A 21,990-nucleotide genomic window follows, 5' to 3' on the forward strand; every position below is an offset into this window, starting at 1 on the left:
ACCCTGCTTTGTTTCACCGAGCAGTGCTGTGCCCAGCTCAGAGAGCTGGGGTTGAACTGGGATGCTCCCCCAGGCTGGAGGGCTCTGCCCCCCACGTGGGGCTGGAGAGAGACAGCACACATGTCCCTGTGGGCCTGGGGACAAGGGACACATCGCGCGGGTGAGACGTGTGCACCCCACACGAAGGGAGAGTGTTTTTGGGGTGCTGGGTGTGTGTCAGAGCCTGTGGGCGCTGAATATTAGGGGGTGCGTGTGTGTGCACACGCGTGCACGGAGCTGCGGGCAGGATTGCACGGAGTGCACGCGTGTGCACACCCAGGACAGGCAGCGTGCATGCGTACACGCGTGCACTGAACACACGTGGGTGTGCACGCGTACGCACGCCAAGCGCGGGGGCGATACGAGGTGGGGGGCAGCCGGGTGGGCAGAGCGGGCAGCCCTCGGTGGGGGGGGGGGGGGGGTGGCACAGCCCCAAGCCCCAGCGCTACCGGGGGGTGACGGAGACGGTGCCGTGGCCGTGGGGTGCCCCGTGTCCCCCCCCACGCCTACGTGTCCCTGGGTGCCCAGCCCCAGGCGTGGGGTGGCCGGAGCCGGTGGCTGCAATCTGGCACCGGGGCTCTGCCCGCTGCGGTCCGGTGCCAACCGCCTCCTCGCCTCGGCTGGCGGTGCCACGCAATCTGCTCTCCTCGCTTGGCCCCCCCCCCGCCCCCGGCACTGGGCATCGTGCCATACTGCCCAGCCAAGCCTGGCCGGGGGCCTGGCCCTTCCCAGAGGGATTTTTCTCTGGGATGGGGAAGAGGGGCTGGGGGGGGGGGGGGGGAGCGGCCGCATCCAGCCCTGCTGTGCTGTGTGCCCCTATTCCCCGGGGGGATTTGGAGCCCTTGTAGGAATTGGGGTGAAGCAGGAGCCGGGGAGGTGCCCGGGACGGTGGCATGTCCCCTAACCCCCTGGTACGTCCCCAAATCCGCTGGCATTGGCCCCGTGCCCCCCCTCCCCACCTGCCTGGGGCCTCCTCCCCCCCCAGCCTGAGCCCCCCCCCTGGATGGGGCCGGGGCCAGTCCCCCCCTTCCCACCAGTGCTGGGGAATTCATTAGCCGGCCACAGCTGGGCCCTGCTGGGGAGGCCAAGCTGCAAGGAAAATTAACCTCTTCCTCCCCAGCCTCCAAGCACAGGACCCCCCCCCACCAGCACATCTGAGCTCACGCAGAGGAGGGGGGGTACCAGCTCCCCCCAGCCAGACACTGCTCGGGGACCCCCCCCCCCTGCTAATTAAACCCAGGCTGCTGCCTCGTTAACGCACATGCCTGGGAGCTAGCAGGAGGGGACGGTGACCGCTGGGGGGATGCTGGGTGCAGGGGGGGGCTGCGGGGTGCCCTGCGTGGGGGCAGCTTTGCAAACCCAAATGCTTCCCAAACCCTGTTTTTCCAGGCTTTTATTTGCAAGGGGAGCCGGTGCTGCAGCCCCAAATGGCCTGGGGGAGCAGGGGGGGCCTTTCTCTGCTCTCCCCAGTGGAGGTGGCCCCCCCAGGCCGAGGTATGTCTGTGCCCTGGGGCTGGAGGGGGTGAGGATACGGCCCTCAGTCCTGGCTTGGCTCAACCTGGGAGCCCCCCTGCGTGGGGCTGGGTCCCCCCCCCCAAATCTTGCAATCCAGGGTTGTCCCCCCAGCTGTAGCCACCCCCCCAACCCGCCCTGCCTGCTGTCTATCCCCCTGCTGGGGCAGCCCCTCTCCCTGAGGGGGGGGGAGAAGGACTCAGGCTCCCCCCACTTGTTAGAAAGGTTTTATTTCTCTCTATTTACAGATTGGATTTAAAAAAAAAATAAACAACAAATCCCTCCCCTCCCCTTCCCTCCCCCTCCCTTTGGATGGCACTGCCCCCCCCCCCCAGCCCTGCCCCATGGGTGCAGGGGGGCTCCTGGCCACGGGGAGCCGGGCTGGGGCCAAGCTTGGGACTACAGGCACCCCCCCACCCAGGAATAGGGGTGCCCAGGGGGGCAGCCGGCCCCCAGGAGCCAGCTGGCAGGGTGGCACCCCCCCCCCCACCTCCAGTGCCATCACATTCACATTGCGCCCCGAGTCCCCCCACCAGCCCCTGTTAATACTTGCCGCAGGGTTTTGAGCCCAAGCTGCAGCCGGGACCCCCCCCCGAGCGCTGCGGGGGTGACCCCATCCCGTACCCCCCTTCCCGCCCCGCACGGGGCAGTAGGAAACAGCCCCCAGGGCAGAGCTGCCCCCCCCCCCCAGCCTGCACCCCTGGCCTCCCCCAGGACCCCTCATTCCCCCCCCAGGACCCCTTGTTCCCCCCCAGTGCAAGCAGAGGTTTATGGCTTTCAGGATTTGACTCTACTATAAGGAGAGAAGATAAAAGGGGGGGGCAAGGGATCCCCCTAAATACAGGGATCCCTGGGGGTGAGCTGGCTGCTAGGGTGAGGGGTATAAAATCTCATAAATTAAAGACGATATTAAGAACGGGGGGTTAAGGTGACCTTTCCCAGGTCAGCTCCAGGATTTGGGGGGCTGAACTCCCCCAGGTGCACAGAGCTGAGCCAGGGGAGAGGAGATTGGGGTTGGCCTGGGGAGGGCCACCCCCCCCCCCCAAAGGCCTCTGCTGCTGCAGGGCTAGGGGTGTCTGGGGGGGCACAGTGGGGTACCCCCACCTTCCTCCCTCCAGCCAAAGCACTTCTCGGGTTCAAAGCTGGGTGTAAAGGCAATGAGAGAGCGGCCGGGGCAGGGGAAGGGGGGCTGGGGCGGGGGGGCACAGCTTTGCCCCCTCTCTGAGTCCAAAATCTTTGTGCAAAGCCCCCTGTCCTCCCCAGGGCACCCCCCGACAGGTGTTTTGGAGGGGGGGGCACAGGCAAAGGGAGCAACAACCACCCTGCAAAAAGGGGGAGAATTGCCCCAAAAACCACCCCAGAGCCTTGCTGGGGGGTGCCAGCACCGGGTCACTGGTTGTCCCCCGGTTGGTACTGGGGCTCGGTGGCGGTGAAGTAGTCCTCGAGGAAGGACTGGAGGTACTCAAAGGTGGGACGCTCCTCAGGCTCCCGCTTCCAGCACTGCACCATCACTTCGTGCAGGGACGGGGGGCAGTTGCCCGGGCACTGCATGCGGTACCCCCCGCTCTACTTGCTCCAGCACCTCCCGGTTGTTCATCCCTGTGTGACAAGGACCATTCCTCTCAGCAACCAGCAACCCCATGGGACAAGCCAGCGGGGAAACTGAGGCACGCCAAGGGATGCGGTGGCATGGCCCCGTGGTTTGGATAGGGACCCCCAGCTTAGCGCTGGTCTCTCTGATGGGGAAACTGAGGCACAGAGCAAGCCTTGCCGGTGGCAGTGCTGGGGATGGTCAGCCCCTGCCCTGTCCGCACCCTGCTGCCCAGCCTGCCCCAAGGGTGCCCGCTGCCCCGGTGGGGGCCGTACCTGGGTAGGGCACCCGGCCTTTGGTCACCAGCTCGGTCAGGAGGATGCCAAAGGACCAGACGTCCGACTTGATGGTGAACTTCCCAAAAAGCGCGGCCTCTGGGGCTGTCCACTTGATGGGGAACTTGGCACCTGCAAGGGCAGGCAGGTGAGCCATGGCTGGGGCACCCCACTGCACCCGCACCCGGGGTACCCCACACCTGGGGCACCCAGCACCGGGGACACCCCACATCTGGGACATCTTGCACCAGAGGCACCCTGCACCTGGAGCACCCTGCACTGAGGGTGTCCTGCACTCAGGGACACCCTGCACCCGGGTACCCATCAGCTTGGGCACCCATCACCTGGGACACCCATCACCCGGGACACCCATCACCCGGGGTACCCATCATCCGGGGTTTCCATCACCCAGGATACCCATTCCCTGGGGTACCCATCACCTGGGGCACCCATCACCCAAGACACCCAGAACTGGAGATGACCACCCCCAGGCCCAGGGTGGGATGCAGCACGGAGGGGACAGGGCAGCGGTCCCCAAAACAGCAGGGCACCAAATTGGCTCACCCTGGCGCGCCGTGTACTCGTTGTCCTCGATGAGGCGAGCGAGGCCGAAGTCAGCGATCTTGCACACCAGGTTGTCTCCCACCAGGATGTTGGCAGCGCGGAGGTCCCGGTGGATATAGTTCATCCGCTCAATGTAGGCCATGCCCGCCGCGATCTGGGTGGGGGGAAGCAGTGAGGACCCCCCCGAATGCATCCCCTGGGGGGCACCCCCACCCCGTGCCAGTGTCCCCAGTACCTGGGCAGCCATGTCCACCAGCTGGGGCAGCTTCAGGTAGCGGCCGTCCCCATCCTTTAGGAAATCCAGCAAGCTGCCTGCAGGCAGAGGGTGCCAGTCAAAGCGTCCAAGAAGCAGCCGTGCCCACCCAAGGGTGCCCTCCCCTGCAAGCCCCCAGCCCGGGGACCAGCTCCCTGCCCGCCCCAGCTGTGCCCAGGCAGGGTGAGGTTTGCAGAAGAGCTGGGGGAAGAAAAAACTGGGGGGGGTCCCTCGGGCAGTGCCCCCCACTCACCCTGGCTCATGAACTCCGTGACGATGTAGATGGGCTCCTCCGACACGACGGCGTAGAGCTGCACCAGCTTGTCGTGCCGCAGCCGCTTCATGATCTGAGCCTCCTCCAGGAAGGCCTCCGGCGACATGGTGCCCGGCTTCAGCGTCTTCACCGCCACCTTCGTCGTGCCGTTCCATGTGCCTGGGCCGGGGACACGGGGTCACCGCGAGCCCAGGGGACAGCCGGCCCCGGCAGGGCCGGGATGGAGGGGTACGTGGATGGAGGGGTGCATGGATGGAGGGATGCCTGGGTGCATGCTTGCATGGATGGATGGATGGATGGAGGGAGGGATGCATGGATGGAGGAGCAAGGAAATCAGGGCAGGGCAAGGAAGGGGCATGATACCACCATACCCCACCCAGGACAAGGAGTCCTCCTCACCCCACGGCATGACAGGGCACCTGTGAGCTCATCTCCTAATACCAACCTTACCCCATACCCCATCCCTCCACGGGGGAGCCTGTGCCAAGCTGCCATCTCCCCCACGGCAGTGGGTACCGCCTGGCATCCCGTGATGCTGCCTGCCAGGGCAGGACTGGACCGCTCCTGCCCCCCTGTGTCCCCCCCACCCCACCCCTGGCCGGCTAGGCCAGCCTTACCCATCCACACGTCTCCGAAACATCCCATGCCGAGTTTCTTGTCGAGGCTGATGGATTCCCGCGCTATCTCCCAGGCGTCCTTAGCTAATCCCAGGGTCTGGGGCTTCATAGCGGGGCACGCGCGGGTTAGCAGATGGCACAACCCGTCGTTATATTCTGCGGGGGGGGGGGGGGGCAGGGAGGGGAGGAGGGAGGGAGGGGGTGCGATGGGATGAATGCAGCATGCACGCCGAGCGGAGGGAGCGCGGGGCGCCGAGGAAGAGGATGATGAAGAGGGGACCCCCCGGCCTGGTCTTGTCTCCTGCTTGTGGTCCCATCTGAAATGGGGGGGGGGGGGCTGCTTGCCCACGCAGGGATGTTCATGGAGCATCCTGGGGTACCCGTTGTGACCCCAGAGCAGGACATGGGACATTTCCCCACGCCGGCAAACTGGTGTCGCTCAGCCTGTCCCGGCAGGCAGGAGCCCTTCTGTGGTGGGGGGGGGGTTGCCAGGCCTGGGGGTGCCCCCGCCACCCTCCCACCGCTCGCCCCGGCTTGCCCGCTGGGCCCTACCCATCCACACTTCCCCGAACTGCCCGTTGCCCAGCTTCTTGAGGAGCTGGAGGGACTCGCGGGGGATCTCCCACACATCTTTGGTTTTGACCGAGAGGTCGGCCAGCTTGGGCGTTCCTTTATGGCACGGCACGGCCAGGCGGCAGCACAGCCCAGCCGCCCGCTCTGCGGCACCGGGGTGGGGGGGACAGGCATCAGCCCGGACACGGACCCCCGCCAGCCCTTTGCCCCCACCTGCTATCCCGGGCATCGCCCAGGCTCCTGCATGGTCCAGTCACCCCCCGACATGCACACACATAAATGGGGTGCGCCCCCCCCAGGGACGGTCCCGCACCCCTTCGGGCTGAGCCGGACCCCCAATCCTCCCCGGCTGTGCCCAGGGAGGGGCTGATGCCCACCCAGACCCAGGAGCTATTTACCTTCTCCGGAGAGGCCGGGTGTTCCCTGCACCGAGGACATGGAAGAGGGGGGACCCTCAGGGGGTCCCCTAATGCCACCACCAGAACAGCCCCCTCCTTCTCCAGTTAAACCCAGCCAGCTGCCTCTTGCCAAAGGGTCTCCTGGGCTTTCCCTGCCCGTCCCCATCACCCCTCCATGCCGCCCCCCCCAGTGCCCCCCATCCCACCGTACCTATATAGTGCTGGACCAGCTGCTGGACGGTGTCGAACTGGGCGCGGGTGGTGATGTAGTAGCCCCCGTTGTCCAGTTTCCGAATCTTATAGTGCTTCACGTGGTCTCCCTTGGCCTCGTCCCAGTCCCGGATGGAGAGGGAGTAGGCACCTACATGGAGGGTGTGGGTCAGGGTGGGTCAGGGAGGGACGTGGGTCACAGCCCCCCGTGTCCCCGTCCCTGTCCCCGTACCTTTTGTGGTCTCGCTCTCCCGGATGAGGAAGGTGCCCCTGCAGTTGCCGTGGCACAGGAGCTGCCGCTCCGCATCCTTGCGCCCGATCTTACCAAAGTACCACCTGCCGCGGGGCCGGGCTCAGCGCCGGGAGGGCACCGCCGAGGGGCACCCACAGGACCCCGCAACCACGGCCCCTTGCCAGCACCGCGGCGCTGCCGGGGCTCGCCGGGGGTGCCAGGAAACCTGGCTCCGAGGCAGATGGGGTTGGGGTCTGCCTCCATCCCTGTCCCCCCTGTACTCACTCTTCTGCCTGGATAGAGTCCACGGGGGCCACGTAGTTGCTGGGGATGTAACCCGTGGTGCCCGAGCTCAGCGACCTGGCCTCCCACCAGTCACCCTCCCTGGGGAAAGAGGAACCCAGAGTGAGGAGGAGGGGCAGACAGACGGACCTGGCTGCCCCGCACCTCGCCTCCCTGCACACAGCACCCCCAGATCCTGCTCTCCCCTGCTACGGAGGGCACACGGCTCTGCTGAGACCGCCCAACTCATGACACATGTGGCCCTGGCTCTCTTGCAGGTACACAGCAATGGAGCTGAGGCAGAGCTTGGGACCCCAGCCTGGGTCCTATGGGGGGTACCTGTGGCACGGAGGCACCTCCCCAGGGTGGCATGGGGGCACTGGGAGTGGCAGGGGGTCCAGGGGGGGCTCACGTGTTGTTGATGATGTGGAATTTTTCCCCTTTCTGGAAGGTCAGGTCATCCTCCGTCCTGGCCTCATAGTCATACAGGGCGATGAAGAGTGTCACGCCACCGCCTGTGGCACACGGAGGGGACGGTGGTGAGCCCCCGGGTCCCCCCCACACCCTGGCACTTCAGGGGTGCAGCTGGACCCCCCCCCCCCAGCACCCGGTCCCCGCGCTGACCTGTGATGCCCCCGCTCCTCATCTGCAGCGTGTTGGAGGTGAAGACCCCCGGCCCCGTGAAGGATGGAGCCGAGGGCACCGCCGTGCCGTGGAAGTTGTTGAAGTCGGGGATGCGGGTGAAGATGGTGCCCGACTGCGTGGGGTCGGGGTCATACTGGGAGGTGGGGAGTGGGGGGGGGCTCACCTCACCCCCCACCTGCCCTTTGCCAGATCCCTTCTCTTTGCAGTGCACACACCCCATCCTGGGCACGGCCTGCGGGACAGAGGGACCGTGAGCCCCGTGCCCCCCTGGCATGGCACACGCGTGTGTACACGTGTGTGCACACATGGTCCCAGTTAGAGGCACTGGGGTGTACACAGGAGCCCGTGCCCACCCTGCCGGCACCAGGAGGAGTGGGGTCCTGCCACCTCCCGGCACAGCAAGCTGGGTGCCTGGGTTGTGACATGGGGACACCAGGGTCCCCAACGGGCACCGCCACTGTCAGGGACCAGGCTGCAAGGAGGGCCGTGCTGCCTGGGGGACCCCATGTCACCCCTGGCACCCATGGGTGCTCCCGTCCACGGCGACCCCACTCACTGCAACGGCTCCTCGGGTCACTTCAGCTGCTCCATGTCACCTTGGGGGGGAGAAGTGGCACCTGTGGACAATGGGGAGGGCATCAGGCGGAGGGCAAGAGCCCCGCACGGGCTGAAACACCCCTGCACAGGCTGCAGTACCCCTGCATGGGCTGCGACACCCTTGCATGGGCTGCAATACTCCTGCAGCAGCTAAAACACCCCTGCATGGGCTGCAATACCCCTGCACGGGCTGCAATACCCCTGCACAGGCTGCGATACCCCTGCACAGGCTGCGATACTCCCACACAGGTTGCAACACCCCTGCATGGGCTGCAATACCCCTGCATGAGCTAAAACACCCCTGCATGGGCTGCAATACCCCTGCATGAGCTAAAATACCCCTGCATGGGCTGCAACACCCCTTCATGAGCTAAAACACCCCTGCATGGGCTGCAATACCCCTGCATGAGCTAAAACACTCCTGCATGGGCTGCAACATCCCTTCATGAGCTAAAACACCCTTGCATGGGCTGCAATAGCCCTGCATGAGCTAAAACACCCCTGCATGGGCTGCAACATCCTTTCATGAGCTGCAACACCCTTGCATGGGCTGCAATAGCCCTGCACAGGCTGCAACAGCCCCACACGGGCTGAAACACCCCTGCACAGACCGCAATACCCCTGCACGGGCTGAAACCACCTCCTCGAGTGGGTGTTTCTCCCACCACGTCCTCAACAAACCGATCGCCTCCCTCCGCGGGGAGACGTGTCCCCCAGCTGCCCCAAGGCTGGAGGCAGCCAAGCTCGGTGGAATGGAGCCCTCGAAGCGTCCCCGTCGCCATCCCCTCCGCTCGGCAGGGGAACTGGTGTCTCGGGGAAGGAAGGGCCCTTCTCGCCTCGCTGCGGTCAGGGCCGTGCTCTTCCGGACGGGGCCGCGCTCGGCAGCGAAGGTGTCACGGAGGAAGAGGAGGAAATCGGACCTCTCCCGCCGTGGCCGCAAGGAGACATTTCTGTCCCCAGCCTTGTTACCTCCCCTGGGTGCTGGCCACCCACCCGCACCAGTCTGCACAGTTTGGACCGGCCAGAACTTTCCGGTCGAGGGCTCTGCAGCGATACCGCAGAGCTCGCCCCGTCTCCAGCCCGAGAGCGGAGGGAAGGTGCCGTGAAGCCGTGCTTCACCCGGCAGCCATGTCCTGTCCCCCGTGCTCCGGAGAGCAGGAGGTGACGGAGGTTTTGGGGCGGATGAGATGATTCAGGCGGGTTTCCCCCGTCACAGTCTTTGATTCACTTTCCTCTCTCTCGGTGGGGGGTGGAAAGAGCCCGGCTCTCCCCCTTTCACCTTCGCTTTCGACACCAGCAGTACGGCAAGATCGTGGCCGTTGCAGATACGGCAGCATTGCCAAATCCGAGAGGGCCCGGCTGGTTGGGGTTTTTATTTTTGCCGACAATAAGTGGCTATTTCAGCTGATGAACATCCCCAGCTCTCGCAAACTCTGTCCCCTCTGCGTGGGAATCACCCGTCCCGTTGCCGGCATTGTGCTCAGAAACTTCCCATTTTGCTGAATTTCTGTGCCGAGCGTGACAGCAGTGCTGGGACTGGGCAAGCAAGGAGCATCTTCTAGGCAAGCACAAACCCGAAATATCGCAGCACCGCAGGGTTTAGCCACTGCTTGTGCCATGCCCAGCCGCCACGCAGCAGCGTTGCATCCATGCTTCCCCTTCTCTGGGCATCCACAAAACCCCCAAGCTGGTCCCTGCCACCTCCCAGCTGGGCAGGGTGGCACAAAACCCATCCCCTTGAGTTGTCCTTGGGGAGGGAACGCAGCCGGTCCCGTGTCCGATGGCTATGTGCTGGCGTCTGGCCCCGACTCTCCCGAAAAGGAGCTGCTTGGAGCCTGGGAGCAGATGGCAACCGAGCCTTTCCCGCACCGGCACCGGTCCTGGCCGAGCTGCCAGCTCCCGCCCCGCGCTGAGACCCAGCCAACTTGTTACCCCTGCCACTGCCCCCGCCCCGCCGGGCACGGCTGGGCACGATGCAGCCGCATCGCCGGCCACCCGTCCATCTGCTCCCCGGCCCCCCCCAGGACACGGGGCAGTTCAGCCCCATCCCCAGCTCCGAGCTGCAGCGCGATGTCCCGGTGCACACCGGTGTCACCCTGAGCGTCACCCTGGGTGCCGAGGCACCCCGTGGGGATCGCCCCCATCCCCTGCCTCCGTTCCCCTCTGGAGAATACCGGCGACGGAGGGGTCAGGCTCCGGGGGGATGCAGCCGCACGGAGAGATATGGGGGCTGCTGGAAACGTCACGCACCCAGTGCCGTGGGGACAAGCCAGGGTGGTATTTGCCAGGCTGAGGATGGGTTCCCAGCACCCAGATGTGCCACGGCTCCACGGGGAGCATGTGGGTGGCAGACGGGCAGCTGCCAGAGGAACCTAGCCGGCACCTACGCAGCGGGAGGAGGAAGCAGCAGGAGCACGGCATGGGGGAGGAGAGGGAGGAAGAGGATGGTGCTGCGGCCACCAAGGGGAACATCAGGGCCGACAGGATCCCAGGCCTTGGGGAAGGTGGCAGCTGGGGGGGCTGGGCAGGGACCACAGCAGGACTGAGTGGTGGCTGCAGCCCCTTGCGTAGCCTGTGCCCCCCCCCCCCCATGCCTTGTCCCACCCCCTCGGCCCTGCACCCCAGTGGCTCTCGTTGCCCTGCCGCAGCCTCCCCAGGGGAAGAGGAACTGAGATTGCTGCACAGCTCAGCCCGGAGCCTGCCTGGGCTCCTCCATCACCCCGTGGCTCTGGACGTCCCTGGTCCCAGGGGGGAAACTGAGGCACGACGCAGATGCAGCGCAGGAGGGGAAGGTGTCTCATTTTAGGACACACGACTCTGAGCCGTGTCCCCATCCCGTGCCCAGGACCCCCCCCAGACCTGGGGAGGGGACAAGAGGACTCATCTTGCCGCTCCGCGTGGTGGCAGACAGTGGCATGTTTCTGCTCCTTCCCCACTGCCCCCAGCCCCGAGTCCAGCCCTGCGACCCGGAGCCAGGACCCTGGGGTAGATCCCTGCTCCTGCTCTAGTCTCCCCAGTTCACCCAGTGCCTGGCAAGTCCCAGGAAGCTCCCAGCAGAGCACAGCAGCCCCTGGCCCAGCTCGGCCCCAGTGGGAGCAGGTTCCCTGAGGACAGGGTCCCGCTGTGGCCGGAGAGACCCACACCACGAGCATACGGCTCCGGACCACCACGAGACACGGGGACACGGGCAGAGGCGGCGGGATGGGACGCAATGCTCTCCCGGGAACATGCAGACAGGGTGACAGCCGCAAGAGGATCCCCCGAGCGTGGGTTTCCTCATGGGGCACCCCAACCTGGTTGGGGCACGTAATGGGGCTGGAAGTGCCGGCTGTGCCCGTCAGCAGCACCGTGGTGGCATGGTGCTATTCCCAGGCACTCTCCAGGGGCGATGCCCGCAGGGACACCCCTTCTCCTGCCTGCCCACGAGCAGGAGAGGGTTCAAATGGGGCTGCTGGCCCCCCAAACCAGCTGTGTCCCAGCTGGGCATGGCCAGGGCTCAGCTGGCATCATCCCTGTGACAACTCCAGGAGGTGGCAGGACACCGTCCCCCCGCCGCCAATACCCCAGGGCAGAAGAGGAAGGACTCGCCACCCCCCCCAAAAGCAATCTGTCCCCACAAGCCCACCCGCCAGCATCCAGGCCCATGGCAGGGGGTGTCCCTCACCCCCTACCCTGGCAGAAGATGCCCACGGTGGAGGGATCCCCCCCCCCCCAGCCTCCCAGCCCCACCGCTGGCTGGGAAAGCAGGATTTCCGCTGGAAGAAGAGCAATTCCCGGATCCGAGGGGCTGCAGGGGCGGAGGGAGGGAGCCAGCCAGGGCTCCAAATACAATGTCCCAGGAGGAGCGGGGCGGGCAGGGAATTGTGCAGGGCAGGAAGCGGCGAGTTCCTGTCCCTCCTTGGGACACACCAAGGACCGAGGCAGAGCTGCAGGCAGCGGGGGGAGCACCCGCTCCGGCCAGGGCCTGAGCCCCCCACAGCTGCCCCCAGCTTTGGCTGGGGAGAGCTCAGCCCCCCAGCATCCCCCCCGTGAGCACTTGCTGGGCTGGCACACCACGGGCACCTGCGGGGCTGGGGGGCAGCAGGTGTGCGTGTCCCCCCCCCCCAACCCGGTGTCCCCTAGGGTGCCGTGACCTGCCCCCTCCCCAGCACTCGGGTCCGGCGTGGGCGAAAGCACCATTTGTCTCCGCAGCCTCCCCGCCGCGGCGTCGCCACCGATTAGTGCCGGGAGGGCGAGCCGGAGCTGGCGGCTGCCCCCAGCCCTCCCCACGCTGTAGCCCCGGGTGTGCTGCCACCCTGCTGACCTGCTGCCCCCCAGGATGGGGAGGATGGGGGTCTCCTGCCCCCCCCCCCCCCGCCCCAGCTCATTGCAGAGGCTGGTGTTGCCCAGGGGGGAGCAGTAAGGGCAGGGACCGGTGGCAGCCCCCCCCCGGCAGCCCCCCACCGGGGTTCCTCCATGCCCACAGCTCAGCACCCCGTCCCACCGCAGACCCAGAGCCACCCCACGTCGCGGGGGGGCAGCTCTCAGCACCCCCCCCAGCACACAGCAAAGGGATTTAGAGACACCCCCCCCATTGCAGGGGGCAAAGCCCCCCCCTCCCTACCCCATACCCCAAACAGCCCCGTACATCCCTCCTACCGTCAGCCCTCCCGCTCCGGCTCGCATGGACCCCCGCTCCCACGCTGCTCCCAGTTCCCGGCGGGACCGCAGGCCGGGGTGCCACCGCAGCAATCCCAACCGCCCGGCGCCGGGGGGCCGAGGTGTCGAGGCGGGTGGCAAGGCAGGGCAAGACGAGGCGGACGCCGCGGGGAGAGCGGGAGCGCCTGTGCGTGTGTTTCCCCTGTCTCTTTGGCAGCTCTCGCAGCTGAGCAAGAGCTTCCCCTCCCTTCGCCCCCCCTTCCTCCCCGCGCTCCCAGCAATGGTTCATTGTACCAGCCAGCCCAGCCGGGGCGGCCGTGGGCTCACCCTCCGGCACCGCTCGCCGGGGCCCACCGCTTGCCCGTGGAGGTGGCGTGGCGGGGGACAGGATGGCATCGGGGGGTTCTCGGTCCCCAGCAGCACGGGGGGACGCTGCTGCGGCTCCCCCGGGCTCTGCCTGCTGGGATTTACGGGGTGCGCGTGGGGATACTCAGGTCTGTGGGATCCAGCTCCGCTCCCGGAGGCAGGCTGTGCCAGGCTGGGGTGCTGCCTGCACCCATCCCAAGACAGAGCCTGGCATCGCCCAGTTGCCCCCCTGACCCCCCCCCCTCAGAGCCAGCATCCCCAGGCAGGGGATGGCACGGGGACAGCATATGGCAAACGGGGGGCTGTGACCCTGCAAGGGGCAGGAATAAGGTGACGGTCTGATGGCAGAGCACACGCAGCAGCCGCCCGTCCTCCTGGCACAGGGTCTCTGCCGCAGAGGCTCTGCCGGGACGCGGTGAACTTGGGGCAGGGTAGAGCCGTGGAGGGGCAGCGAGCAGCCCACCTTGCCCGGCGGATGGCAGGTAGCTTGGGACCATGTTCCAGGGGGGCTCCTGCGGGTCCCCCCCAGGGATGGGGGTGCAGGTCCTGTGCAGTTGCTGTGGCCATCGATAGCCCACCAGATACCAGACCCCTTATTTACTCCTTGTCCAGATAAAGTTGCTGGTGGGATGACCCCAAGATCTGGCATCGGTCACACCGACCCACAAACTTTGTCAAGCTCTGGGAGAGGGACCGAGCCCCCCCAGCACCCTGTCTGAGCCCCCCTGCACCCTGCCTGGGCTCCTGGTCCAGGGCACTGGGGCACCCACCCTGCAGAGAGCACTTCAAGCTTTTGGCACCCCGACTACCGGACCAAGGGGGTCTTGGTGGGGGTCCCTCGCTGGGGGTCCCTCGCTGGGGAACCCCCATGCTGATCCAGGGTGTTGGGCAGCCACCCCTCCAAGGCAAAACCTCCCCAGCTGGATATATTCCCTGCAGCTGCACCTGGGCCCGATCCTGCATGGCCCCACGGCCCCCAGCCACCCTCCTGCTGCAGGGGATGGTGACAACGAGGAGCTGGTGATATTTTTATGTACCTCCCCCCCGCCGCAGTTTCTGGCGGGGGGGGGGGCTGTGCTCCCAAGCGGGGCTGAGGGTGCGTGGGGAGGACAGGGGGGCTGCAGTTTTGCTCCAGCCCGGAGCTGGCTGTATCCTGGCTTGGCCACCCTGTCTCCCAGCACAGCCTGTCTGGACTGCATGCTGGTGAATGGGGGGGTCCTCTCCCATCTCTCTGGAGCCTTCCTCCTCCTCCTCCTCGCCCTGTGGTTAGCCCTTGCAGGCTGACCTCTTTCCTGTGTGACAGAGTCTGTTTCCTGTTCTCACGGGGCCGGGGGGGGGCAGGCAGGGCTGGCAGAGGTCCGGGGTCCCCACCAGGATGGGGACATACCCCTTAGGCTGATGCCACGCTCGCTTCGTCACCCCCCCCTTGCCCTGACTCATCCTGGGATCACAGCTCCCCTTTAATCCCAGCTTTGGGGGCTTTTGGGGCTCTCTGGGACCTGCTGAGGGGGGGTCTGGACCCCGCTGGGGATGGAGCCAGCCCTGCCAGCATCCCTGGGGGGGGACAGGGCACAGCAGCAGAACGATGAGCCCCTCCGGGCTCCCCCGGGCTCCCAGGACCCTTCCCAAATTGCAGCCTCAGGTGTTTCTGGCCGGCTTCAGCCCCAGGGAGGGTATTCACCCTCTGCCTTGAAAAAAGCTGCCTGGTCCCTGCCTGCCCCCCCCCCCGCAGCTGCCTGCATGCTGGCAGGGTGCTCTGGCATAAGGCAGGGCAGGGGCTGCCCCCATGGAGGGGACAGGGCAGGTCCTGGGGTGTCAGGGATGCTGAATACCCGTCCCCTCGGGAGCAGGCAGCACGTGGAGGGGTGAGTCTGGCAAACCGTGGGGAGAGGGGCTGCCATGGGCTTCCCCCATCCCTGGGGGGTCACAGGCTGGCATGGGACATCCCCCTGGGGGGGGGGGGGCAGCCTTGCCAAGAGGGGTCCCAGCCTGCTCCCTGTGTGGAGGATGGAAACGGGGGTGGTGGCATATAAATGCCCCCCCCAGGAGTGTCCCCATCTCTCTCCCACCGCTTGGGGAGGCTGGAGCCCTGGCAGTGAGGAGCAGGGGAGCCCCCAAAGCCCTCAGAGGCAGGTAAGTGTTTAGGGGAAGGTGGGTGGTTTCCTTGTGTTGCTGGAGGAAATGCTCCCTTGCCTTGGTAGACGAGGGTCTCTCCCTTTCAGCCCAGCTGTGGCCCCGTGCCTCAGTTTCCCTCCTTGCAGTCATAGAGGCTGAGCAGCGAGCGAGGGGTGACACGTGCTGTTTCCAGCCCTCTGCCCAAACCCTGGGGGCTGGGGCGGCTCAGCCCATCTCCTCGGGGCTGGCTGTGGGGTGCCCACGTTTCCCTGTGCCCCATGACTGGTTCAGCCCTCTTTCTATTCAAGCCCCCCCCCCTCAGCAAAGAGTTCCCAGTGCTCCCAGTCTCAGGGCCTGGTTTGTTAATGCTGAGCCGCTCACAGCCCTGGCCCTCTGCTATGGGCACTGCATCCTGCCCATCACCCTGGCGTCAGGGCTGCCTGGCAAAGAGCACCCTAGCCCCAGGGAGGCTCTCCCCTTGCACCCCTGCCCAAGGAGGTGACGCGCAGCCCCGAGCACCCCATTGCCCTGCCAGGTTGGGGGGGCCCCCACGGATCCGTCCAGTCTGCAAACCCCCCCCAATGCTGCTTGTGGTTCTTTGGGGTTTATCCTGCACCTCCCGTCCCCCTGCAGCGCCCAGCATTGCTCCATTTCCCTCTGCGGGGACCCTGCCGAGACACGCTCTCCCTGTCGAGCACCCTGGGGTGCCCGGCCCCCCCATGCACCCCGCCAGGCACCACATGATGCCGGTTCCTTCCCTCCTCCGGGGAGGGCCCCAGTTTCTGCATTGGCTCTGCCGGGTTTCACCACCGCCGGCTCCAGCTTAAAGGTGAGAACTGGTGGTGCTGGGTGAACTGGGGAGGCGAGGATGGGTGTTCAACGTTGGCTCGTGGCCTCTGCGCTCTGCGTCGCCGTCCGGGGTGAGTCTGTCCCCCTGTGGCACTGTCCCCGTTGGGGACACCCCAGGGCTGGGAGCTGGGGGCACCCAGGCAGGTCTCGCCTCCCCCCCCCCGCCTCCCCGTGCTGCGTTGCTGGGAACGCAGGGCAGGCAGGCTGGGGAAGTGGTTTCTTGCTTGTTGGGTCCCCAAATTTGCAGTTTCTCCAAGACAAAGGAGAGTTGGGGGGGGGCCAAAAAGGGGGGGATGGGATGTGCCTTGAGGGCTTGGCGGGGCTGGGGGGGTGAAAATAAGGCTAAATCAAGCCAGACGGGCTTTAACCCGTGCACAAGCCCAAGCTGTTTCCCTGGCTTTGCTGCCTGCAAAGAGCAGGCAGGGAAGCCAGGCAGGCTGTCACCAGAAGCAGCAGGAGGGGACAAGGGTGGCGGGGGGGACCATGCCCCTGCGGGACCCCCCCTTTCTGGGTGGCTGTAGAGCCCAGCAGGGTTGTGGGGTTGCTGGAACCATCGTTGCTCCTCCTGCACCGTCTATGGGTGCCCAGACTCAGGGTGCGACAGGCACCCATGGGACGGCCTGGGGTACAGGCAGCAGGGGCTGCCAGTCCCTGCCTGCCCCAGTTTTCGGGTGCAGAAGTAGAGCCAGGTCTGGTCCCAGCTGCCCGGGGCTGTGCATGGGGCAGGTGCTGCCGGGTCGCTCCCGGCGAGGAGGAAGATGCTGACAGAGGGAAAGACCGGTTCCCAGCGGCGAGTGTGTTGGCGTGGGGTTGCACAAGCTGGGAGCCCAGAGGGAGGTTCGGGAGGTCACCGGGAGACACCAGGAGGGATCAGCCAGCTCCCTTGCACCCCTCAACTATGCCCTGCTTGTTGGGGGACAGCTTGGCTGCATCACCCCTTGGAAACATCAACCCAAACCACGGCCACCAGCCCTGGGGTGGCACTGCCTCCCGTGGGGACATCACCCAACAGCCACCCCAGTAGCTGGGGTTCCCTGGGGATGCAACATCGCAGGGCTCACTCCAGCGTAGCGGCAGGTTGTGGCACGGTGCCGACTCTGGATCTGGCCCTGGGAAGGTGCCAGTGCATCAGCGTCCTTTGCGTGTGCCACCAGTGGGCTGGTGAAATTGCTTTCGGCCAAGCCCCCCCACTCCACGCAGGAGGGGCTGCAGGGAAGGGGAGCACTGGTTTGGGCAGCCTCCTGCCCCAACCACCCCGTCCCCTGCTCGGTTGTGGGGGGGACAGCCCCCCACTCATCCCTGCCCCTCTCTGCCTTTCAGGACAGGACTATGGGCTCTCCCGCCCACCCCCTCATTTCGGCTCCATCTACCACGTCCGAGGTAACGGAACCCCTCAGCGACCTTTGCCAGGGGGGAGCGGAGGATGCTCAGCACCGGGCAGGACCAGGCCGTCCCAGCACCAAACTGGGGCAGCTTCCCACAGCCGACTGCCTCTCCCTGACCCGGCACCCATGGGGACAGCAGCTTGGTCAGCTGTGGGTCTGCATGCTCAGTGGGTGCTGGGGGGCTTGGGGAGGGATGTTGGGGTGCTGAGGCCTCGGGGCTGACCCGCGTCCCACGTCGGGGGCCTCGCAGGTGTCATTAACCTGCCCTATGCTGAGATCGAGGAGCCCTTCGAAGCCTGGTACAACCTGACGGGAAACAAGAGCCGGATCCAGTACTATGGGGGTAAGCAGGCGGGCATCCGTCTGCTCCGGGCTGTGCCCGTCCCGCACCGGTCCCACCTCTGTGCAAAGGGAGGATGCGGGCAGGACCGCCGTGCCTCAGTTTCCCCTTCCCACTGACACAGGGCAAGTGATAACCTACCAGCTGGCTGCGGTGAAGCCTTACGGGATGCGGTACAAGATCACGCCAGAGACCACCGAGAAGGAGGTGAACACCAGGAAATGCTTCCAGCTGCCCGGCTCCAAGGAGGACGTGGTCAAGGCTCAGAGCGTCTTCCCAAGCATTGATGGCTTCAAGGTGAGAAATGCCCGAGCCTGGATCCGACCCCCTGCCCGGAGCATCTTCAGGTTCTGGGTGGGGGTGCTGGGCAGCTGGAGGGGCTCCTCTCCATCCCAGGGGGTGCAGGGTGCTGGGACAGGCTAGGACATGCCCCCGCACCCCAGGGCGCAGGGAGGGTCACTTCCCCACCCGGATTGGGGCCGGACTCCTGGTTCCTTTCCCAACCCTGGCAGCCGTGTTGGGACGTGTTGCAGCCCACACAAACGCCCGGCGTTTCGGGATGGCTTGGGCAAGTTGCTGCATGGCGGCTCAGCTCCCGCCGGCCCCAGTCTCCGGCAGGGCTGGGTGCAGCAGGAGGGGTACAGCACATGAACGGTGGGGACAGCGAGCTGTCACCAAGCTGGACACTGAGCTGGATGCGTGCCCACAGGGCGAGAGCTTGGAAACACACAGGAAAAACCTGGAGGCTTTTGGAGGGGTGTGCAGCCAGGCCCCCCCCCGCTATGGGTGCACATACAGAACTGTGCACAGTAGGGTGTCCCCAGGGCACTCCTGAGCTAGACGGGGGGGGGGGTCTGTCCTGTGTTGCACCCCGAATTCTTGCCCCACTTTCCATCCCATGCATGGCTGGGTGCTAATGGCCACGTAGCTGCTGGATCCAGCCTGAGAGCCCGGTACGGGCTGGTGCAAGGTGCTGTACATGCACCCAGAGCAATGGGCTCCTGCAAAGGGGCTGGGTGGGGAGAAGCATGCGTTGGGGGGGTCCCCACCCAAAGCCCCCCATCTCCCTGATGCCATGTCCCCCCCCAGTTCCTGCGGGAGGAGTACTACCGGGGCCGGTACTGCGCCGTCTGGCAGAACGTCACCCGCTGGGCGCAGAAGAAGAACGTCTACACCCTATGGGTGACCAACTCCAGTTGCGGGGTGGCCCCCGTCCACTACGAGATGCGGGGCTACAACAGCCTGCTGGGCTCCCACTACGACAAGTACGAGATTGCCTACACCGACTTCGACAACAGCTTCCCCCCTTCCATCTTCGACCTCCCCATCAATGGTGAGCTGGGTTGGGCCCCCCCATCCTGCCCCTGGAGCTCGGGCTGATGGCATCCCCTCCTTGCTCCCCAGAGACGAAGAAGTGCGGGGTGCTGCCGGGGAGCGCGGCGGAGCACCGGGTGCTGGCAAACCCCATGGAAGACCTGGTGGGACGGCACCAGCCCTGGGCCCACGAGGTCTTCCACCACTACCGCAGGCGACTGGGGCGGCGGTACGGCTCTGCGCGGGAGCTGGAGCACAGGCAGAGCGTTTTCGTGCACAACATGAGGTACAGGCAGATGGGGGGATGCCGACCCCCTGGGGGTGCTCCTCATCCCCGGGGGGGTTGCACCGCTGCTGCGGTGAGAGATGGCGTCGGTGCCGGCTGATGCCATCCCTGCCGCGGCGGCAGGTTCGTGCACTCGAGGAACCGCGCCGCGCTCTCCTACACGCTGGCGCTGAACCACCTGGCCGACCGCACGCCCCAGGAGCTGGCCGCCCTGCGGGGCCGTCGTCGGAGCGGGGCTCCCAACAACGGGCAGCCTTTCCCCACCGAGCTCTACACCGGCCTCATCCTGCCCGAGAGCCTCGACTGGCGCATGTACGGTAGGTACGGGGTCGGGGGAATGGGGGTCTCGCCGGTGGGGTGCCGCGGGGTGGTGTGAGGCTGCGATGAGGAAGGTATGAGCGCTCCTCATCCGGGCCAGCGCAAAGTCCAACCGAGCTGCCCTGCTCTCCGTCTCTGCGCTGGGGACCCGGTGGGGCTGCGCTGTCCCTTGGGACCCGCATTTCCCTATGGTCCCTGCTCTGCTCACCAACTGGAAGACGGAGGAAGGGCTCATCCAGCAAGAGGCAGCTCGACTGGCACTTGGCCCTTGTTCAGTCTGGTGCCCCAGATGTAAGGTGGTGCCAGATCAGGCTTCCCCTCATGTCCCCATCAGCTGGGACTGACAACCCCAGAGCTTGACCCAACCCAAGGGCAGGGGTCCCACAGGTTTGCTGGTGCGTTTGCCCCCCCCCGCCCCGCTTTAGCACCAAGCCCTGGCTGCGCTGCCTCTGGGAGCACAGCGAGTCCTTGACTCCTGCCTCAGTTTCCCTTCCACTTGCCCTCATCCCCTGGTGCCACCCCAGCCTCTCACTCCCCATCCCACTGTCCCCAGGCGCCGTGACCCCCGTGAAGGACCAGGCCGTCTGCGGGTCCTGCTGGAGCTTTGCTACGACGGGCGCGATGGAGGGTGCCCTCTTCCTCAAGGTGAGAGCGGGGCCATGCCCCACGGGGACAGCTGGGGTGCCCCGAGAGTGCCTGGCCCCGTCCCTGCCGCATGTCATCCCCCCCCAGACTGGCGTGCTGACCCCCCTGTCCCAACAAGTCCTCATCGACTGCTCCTGGGGCTTCGGGAACTACGCCTGCGATGGGGGCGAGGAGTGGCGAGCCTACGAGTGGATCAAGAAACACGGCGGCATCGCCAGCACCGAGTCCTACGGCACCTACAAGGGGCAGGTGAGGGTGGCCCCGTGTCCCTGCCGGGGTCCCCCAGGTCTCAGGATGTGACCCCTGGGGCTTTAAAGCCGTGGTGGGGCCAGCTAGGATGGGTCAGAGGTGCTAATGGGCTCGGGAGATGGGGATGTCACCTCGTCCCCGAGGCACCCGGCTCCCTGCAGTTCAAAGCCCAGTCTAAAGCCAAGCCTCAGGGCTCAGCCAGGCAGTTTCATCACCACGTGCCTCAGTTTCTTCTTGCAAAACAGGGACAAGGGTTCTCCACCCATGGGTGGTGTCATGGGTCCCTCTGTACCCTGGGGTGCAAGGATGGAGCAGGGCTGCCTGGGGACAGGGACGTGGCCGCAAGACACAGGCAACAGCCCCCCCAGGGCTTGGGGTGCAGAGCCAGCTCCCCATGCTGCGTGCAGGCAATGCTGTGTCCCTGCAGCAACTGGGAAAACGTCCCACCATGGTGGGTACGGGAGGACAGAGGGGTCAGAGCCAGGGTGCTGTCACAGCCTGAGTCCCAGATCACTCCCTGCATCAGAGCAGAGCTGCCCAGGGGCAGCCAGGGTGGGCAGGGTCCCAGCGAGGGGACCTGAGGGCACCTGATGACACAGCTGTGTGTGTTCCCTGGACGCTGCAGAATGGCTTGTGCCACTACAACCAGTCTGAGATGCTGGCCAAGATCACAGGCTACGTCAACGTCACCTCGGGCAACATCACGGCGGTCAAAGCTGCCATCTACAAGCACGGCCCCGTGGCCGTTAGCATCGACGCCTCACACAAGACCTTCTCCTTCTACTCCAACGGCATCTACTATGAGCCCAAGTGCAGTGAGTCGGGTGGCACACGGGGCACGGGAGGACCTGGGTGCCCAGGGAGATGCCAGGACACTGGGATCCCCTCCTCGTTGTTGAGCAGCTTGGGCAGGGGTTGAGGAGGGAACTGGCCCCAGCGTGGCTGGCAGCCCTGGGAGCAGGGATGCTCTCCAGACAGGCATGCTCTCCAGACAAAAAATATCTCCCATGTTTTTCCCTGCAGCAAACGAGCCGGGAGCGCTGGACCACGCGGTGCTGGCTGTGGGCTACGGGGTCCTGCAGGGAGAGACCTACTGGCTCATCAAGAACTCCTGGTCCACGTACTGGGGCAACGACGGCTACATCCTCATGGCCATGAAGGACAATAACTGTGGCGTGGCCACTGAAGCCACCTACCCCATCCTGGCCTGAGCCACCTCTTGGCTCTCTGGGGAGAGCCCTCGGCGATGCTCCGGCACCCATCCCTGGATCAGCACCTTTGGTGTGAGCCATCACGGAGGAGGAAGCTGGGGACACGGTGGGACAGGGCCATGGGGTCCTGGACAAGGGGCAGGATGGGGACCCAGCTGTGGGCTTGCCAATAAAGACCCTGGAAAAACTGTTTTCTTTGTCCTGTGGGACAG

General features: G+C 65.9%; 2 protein-coding genes across 2 annotated transcripts; one reads left to right on the forward strand and one right to left on the reverse strand.

Moving 5' to 3' along the window:
- Positions 1-2,284: 2,284 nt before the first annotated feature.
- Positions 2,285-12,918, reverse strand: FGR (FGR proto-oncogene, Src family tyrosine kinase). Its single transcript, XM_052811660.1, is given in 14 exon segments — positions 2,285-3,111; positions 3,113-3,150; positions 3,418-3,549; positions 3,982-4,135; positions 4,217-4,293; positions 4,488-4,667; positions 5,678-5,842; positions 6,308-6,457; positions 6,539-6,642; positions 6,824-6,922; positions 7,233-7,335; positions 7,445-7,697; positions 8,022-8,082; positions 12,701-12,918. Coding segments are annotated over 12 exon segments (1,614 nt in total). The 5' UTR covers positions 7,686-7,697; positions 8,022-8,082; positions 12,701-12,918; the 3' UTR covers positions 2,285-2,940.
- Positions 12,919-15,922: 3,004 nt separating this feature from the next.
- Positions 15,923-21,969, forward strand: LOC128152683 (digestive cysteine proteinase 1-like). The gene is made up of 11 exons (XM_052811254.1): positions 15,923-16,101; positions 17,351-17,410; positions 17,666-17,758; positions 17,880-18,052; positions 18,845-19,088; positions 19,160-19,355; positions 19,479-19,672; positions 20,227-20,318; positions 20,406-20,567; positions 21,193-21,382; positions 21,591-21,969. The coding sequence occupies exons 1-11, from the start codon at positions 16,050-16,052 to the stop codon at positions 21,776-21,778; spliced, it is 1,644 nt and encodes a 547-aa protein (XP_052667214.1). The 5' UTR covers positions 15,923-16,049; the 3' UTR covers positions 21,779-21,969.
- The last annotated feature ends 21 nt before the right edge of the window (positions 21,970-21,990 follow it).

The sequence above is a fragment of the Harpia harpyja genome, chromosome 16 (genome assembly GCF_026419915.1).
Source record: "Harpia harpyja isolate bHarHar1 chromosome 16, bHarHar1 primary haplotype, whole genome shotgun sequence".
Lineage (NCBI taxonomy): Eukaryota > Metazoa > Chordata > Aves > Accipitriformes > Accipitridae > Harpia > Harpia harpyja.

Excerpts from the sequence above, each read along its gene's own strand:
- LOC128152683 (XM_052811254.1), top strand. The coding sequence starts at position 16,050 with ATGGGTGTTCAACGTTGGCTCGTGGCCTCTGCGCTCTGCGTCGCCGTC. Across the intron at positions 17,411-17,665 it reads CTCCATCTACCACGTCCGAG|GTGTCATTAACCTGCCCTAT; the intron begins GTAACGGAACCC and ends GGGGCCTCGCAG. Across the intron at positions 21,383-21,590 it reads CTACTATGAGCCCAAGTGCA|CAAACGAGCCGGGAGCGCTG; the intron begins GTGAGTCGGGTG and ends TTTTCCCTGCAG.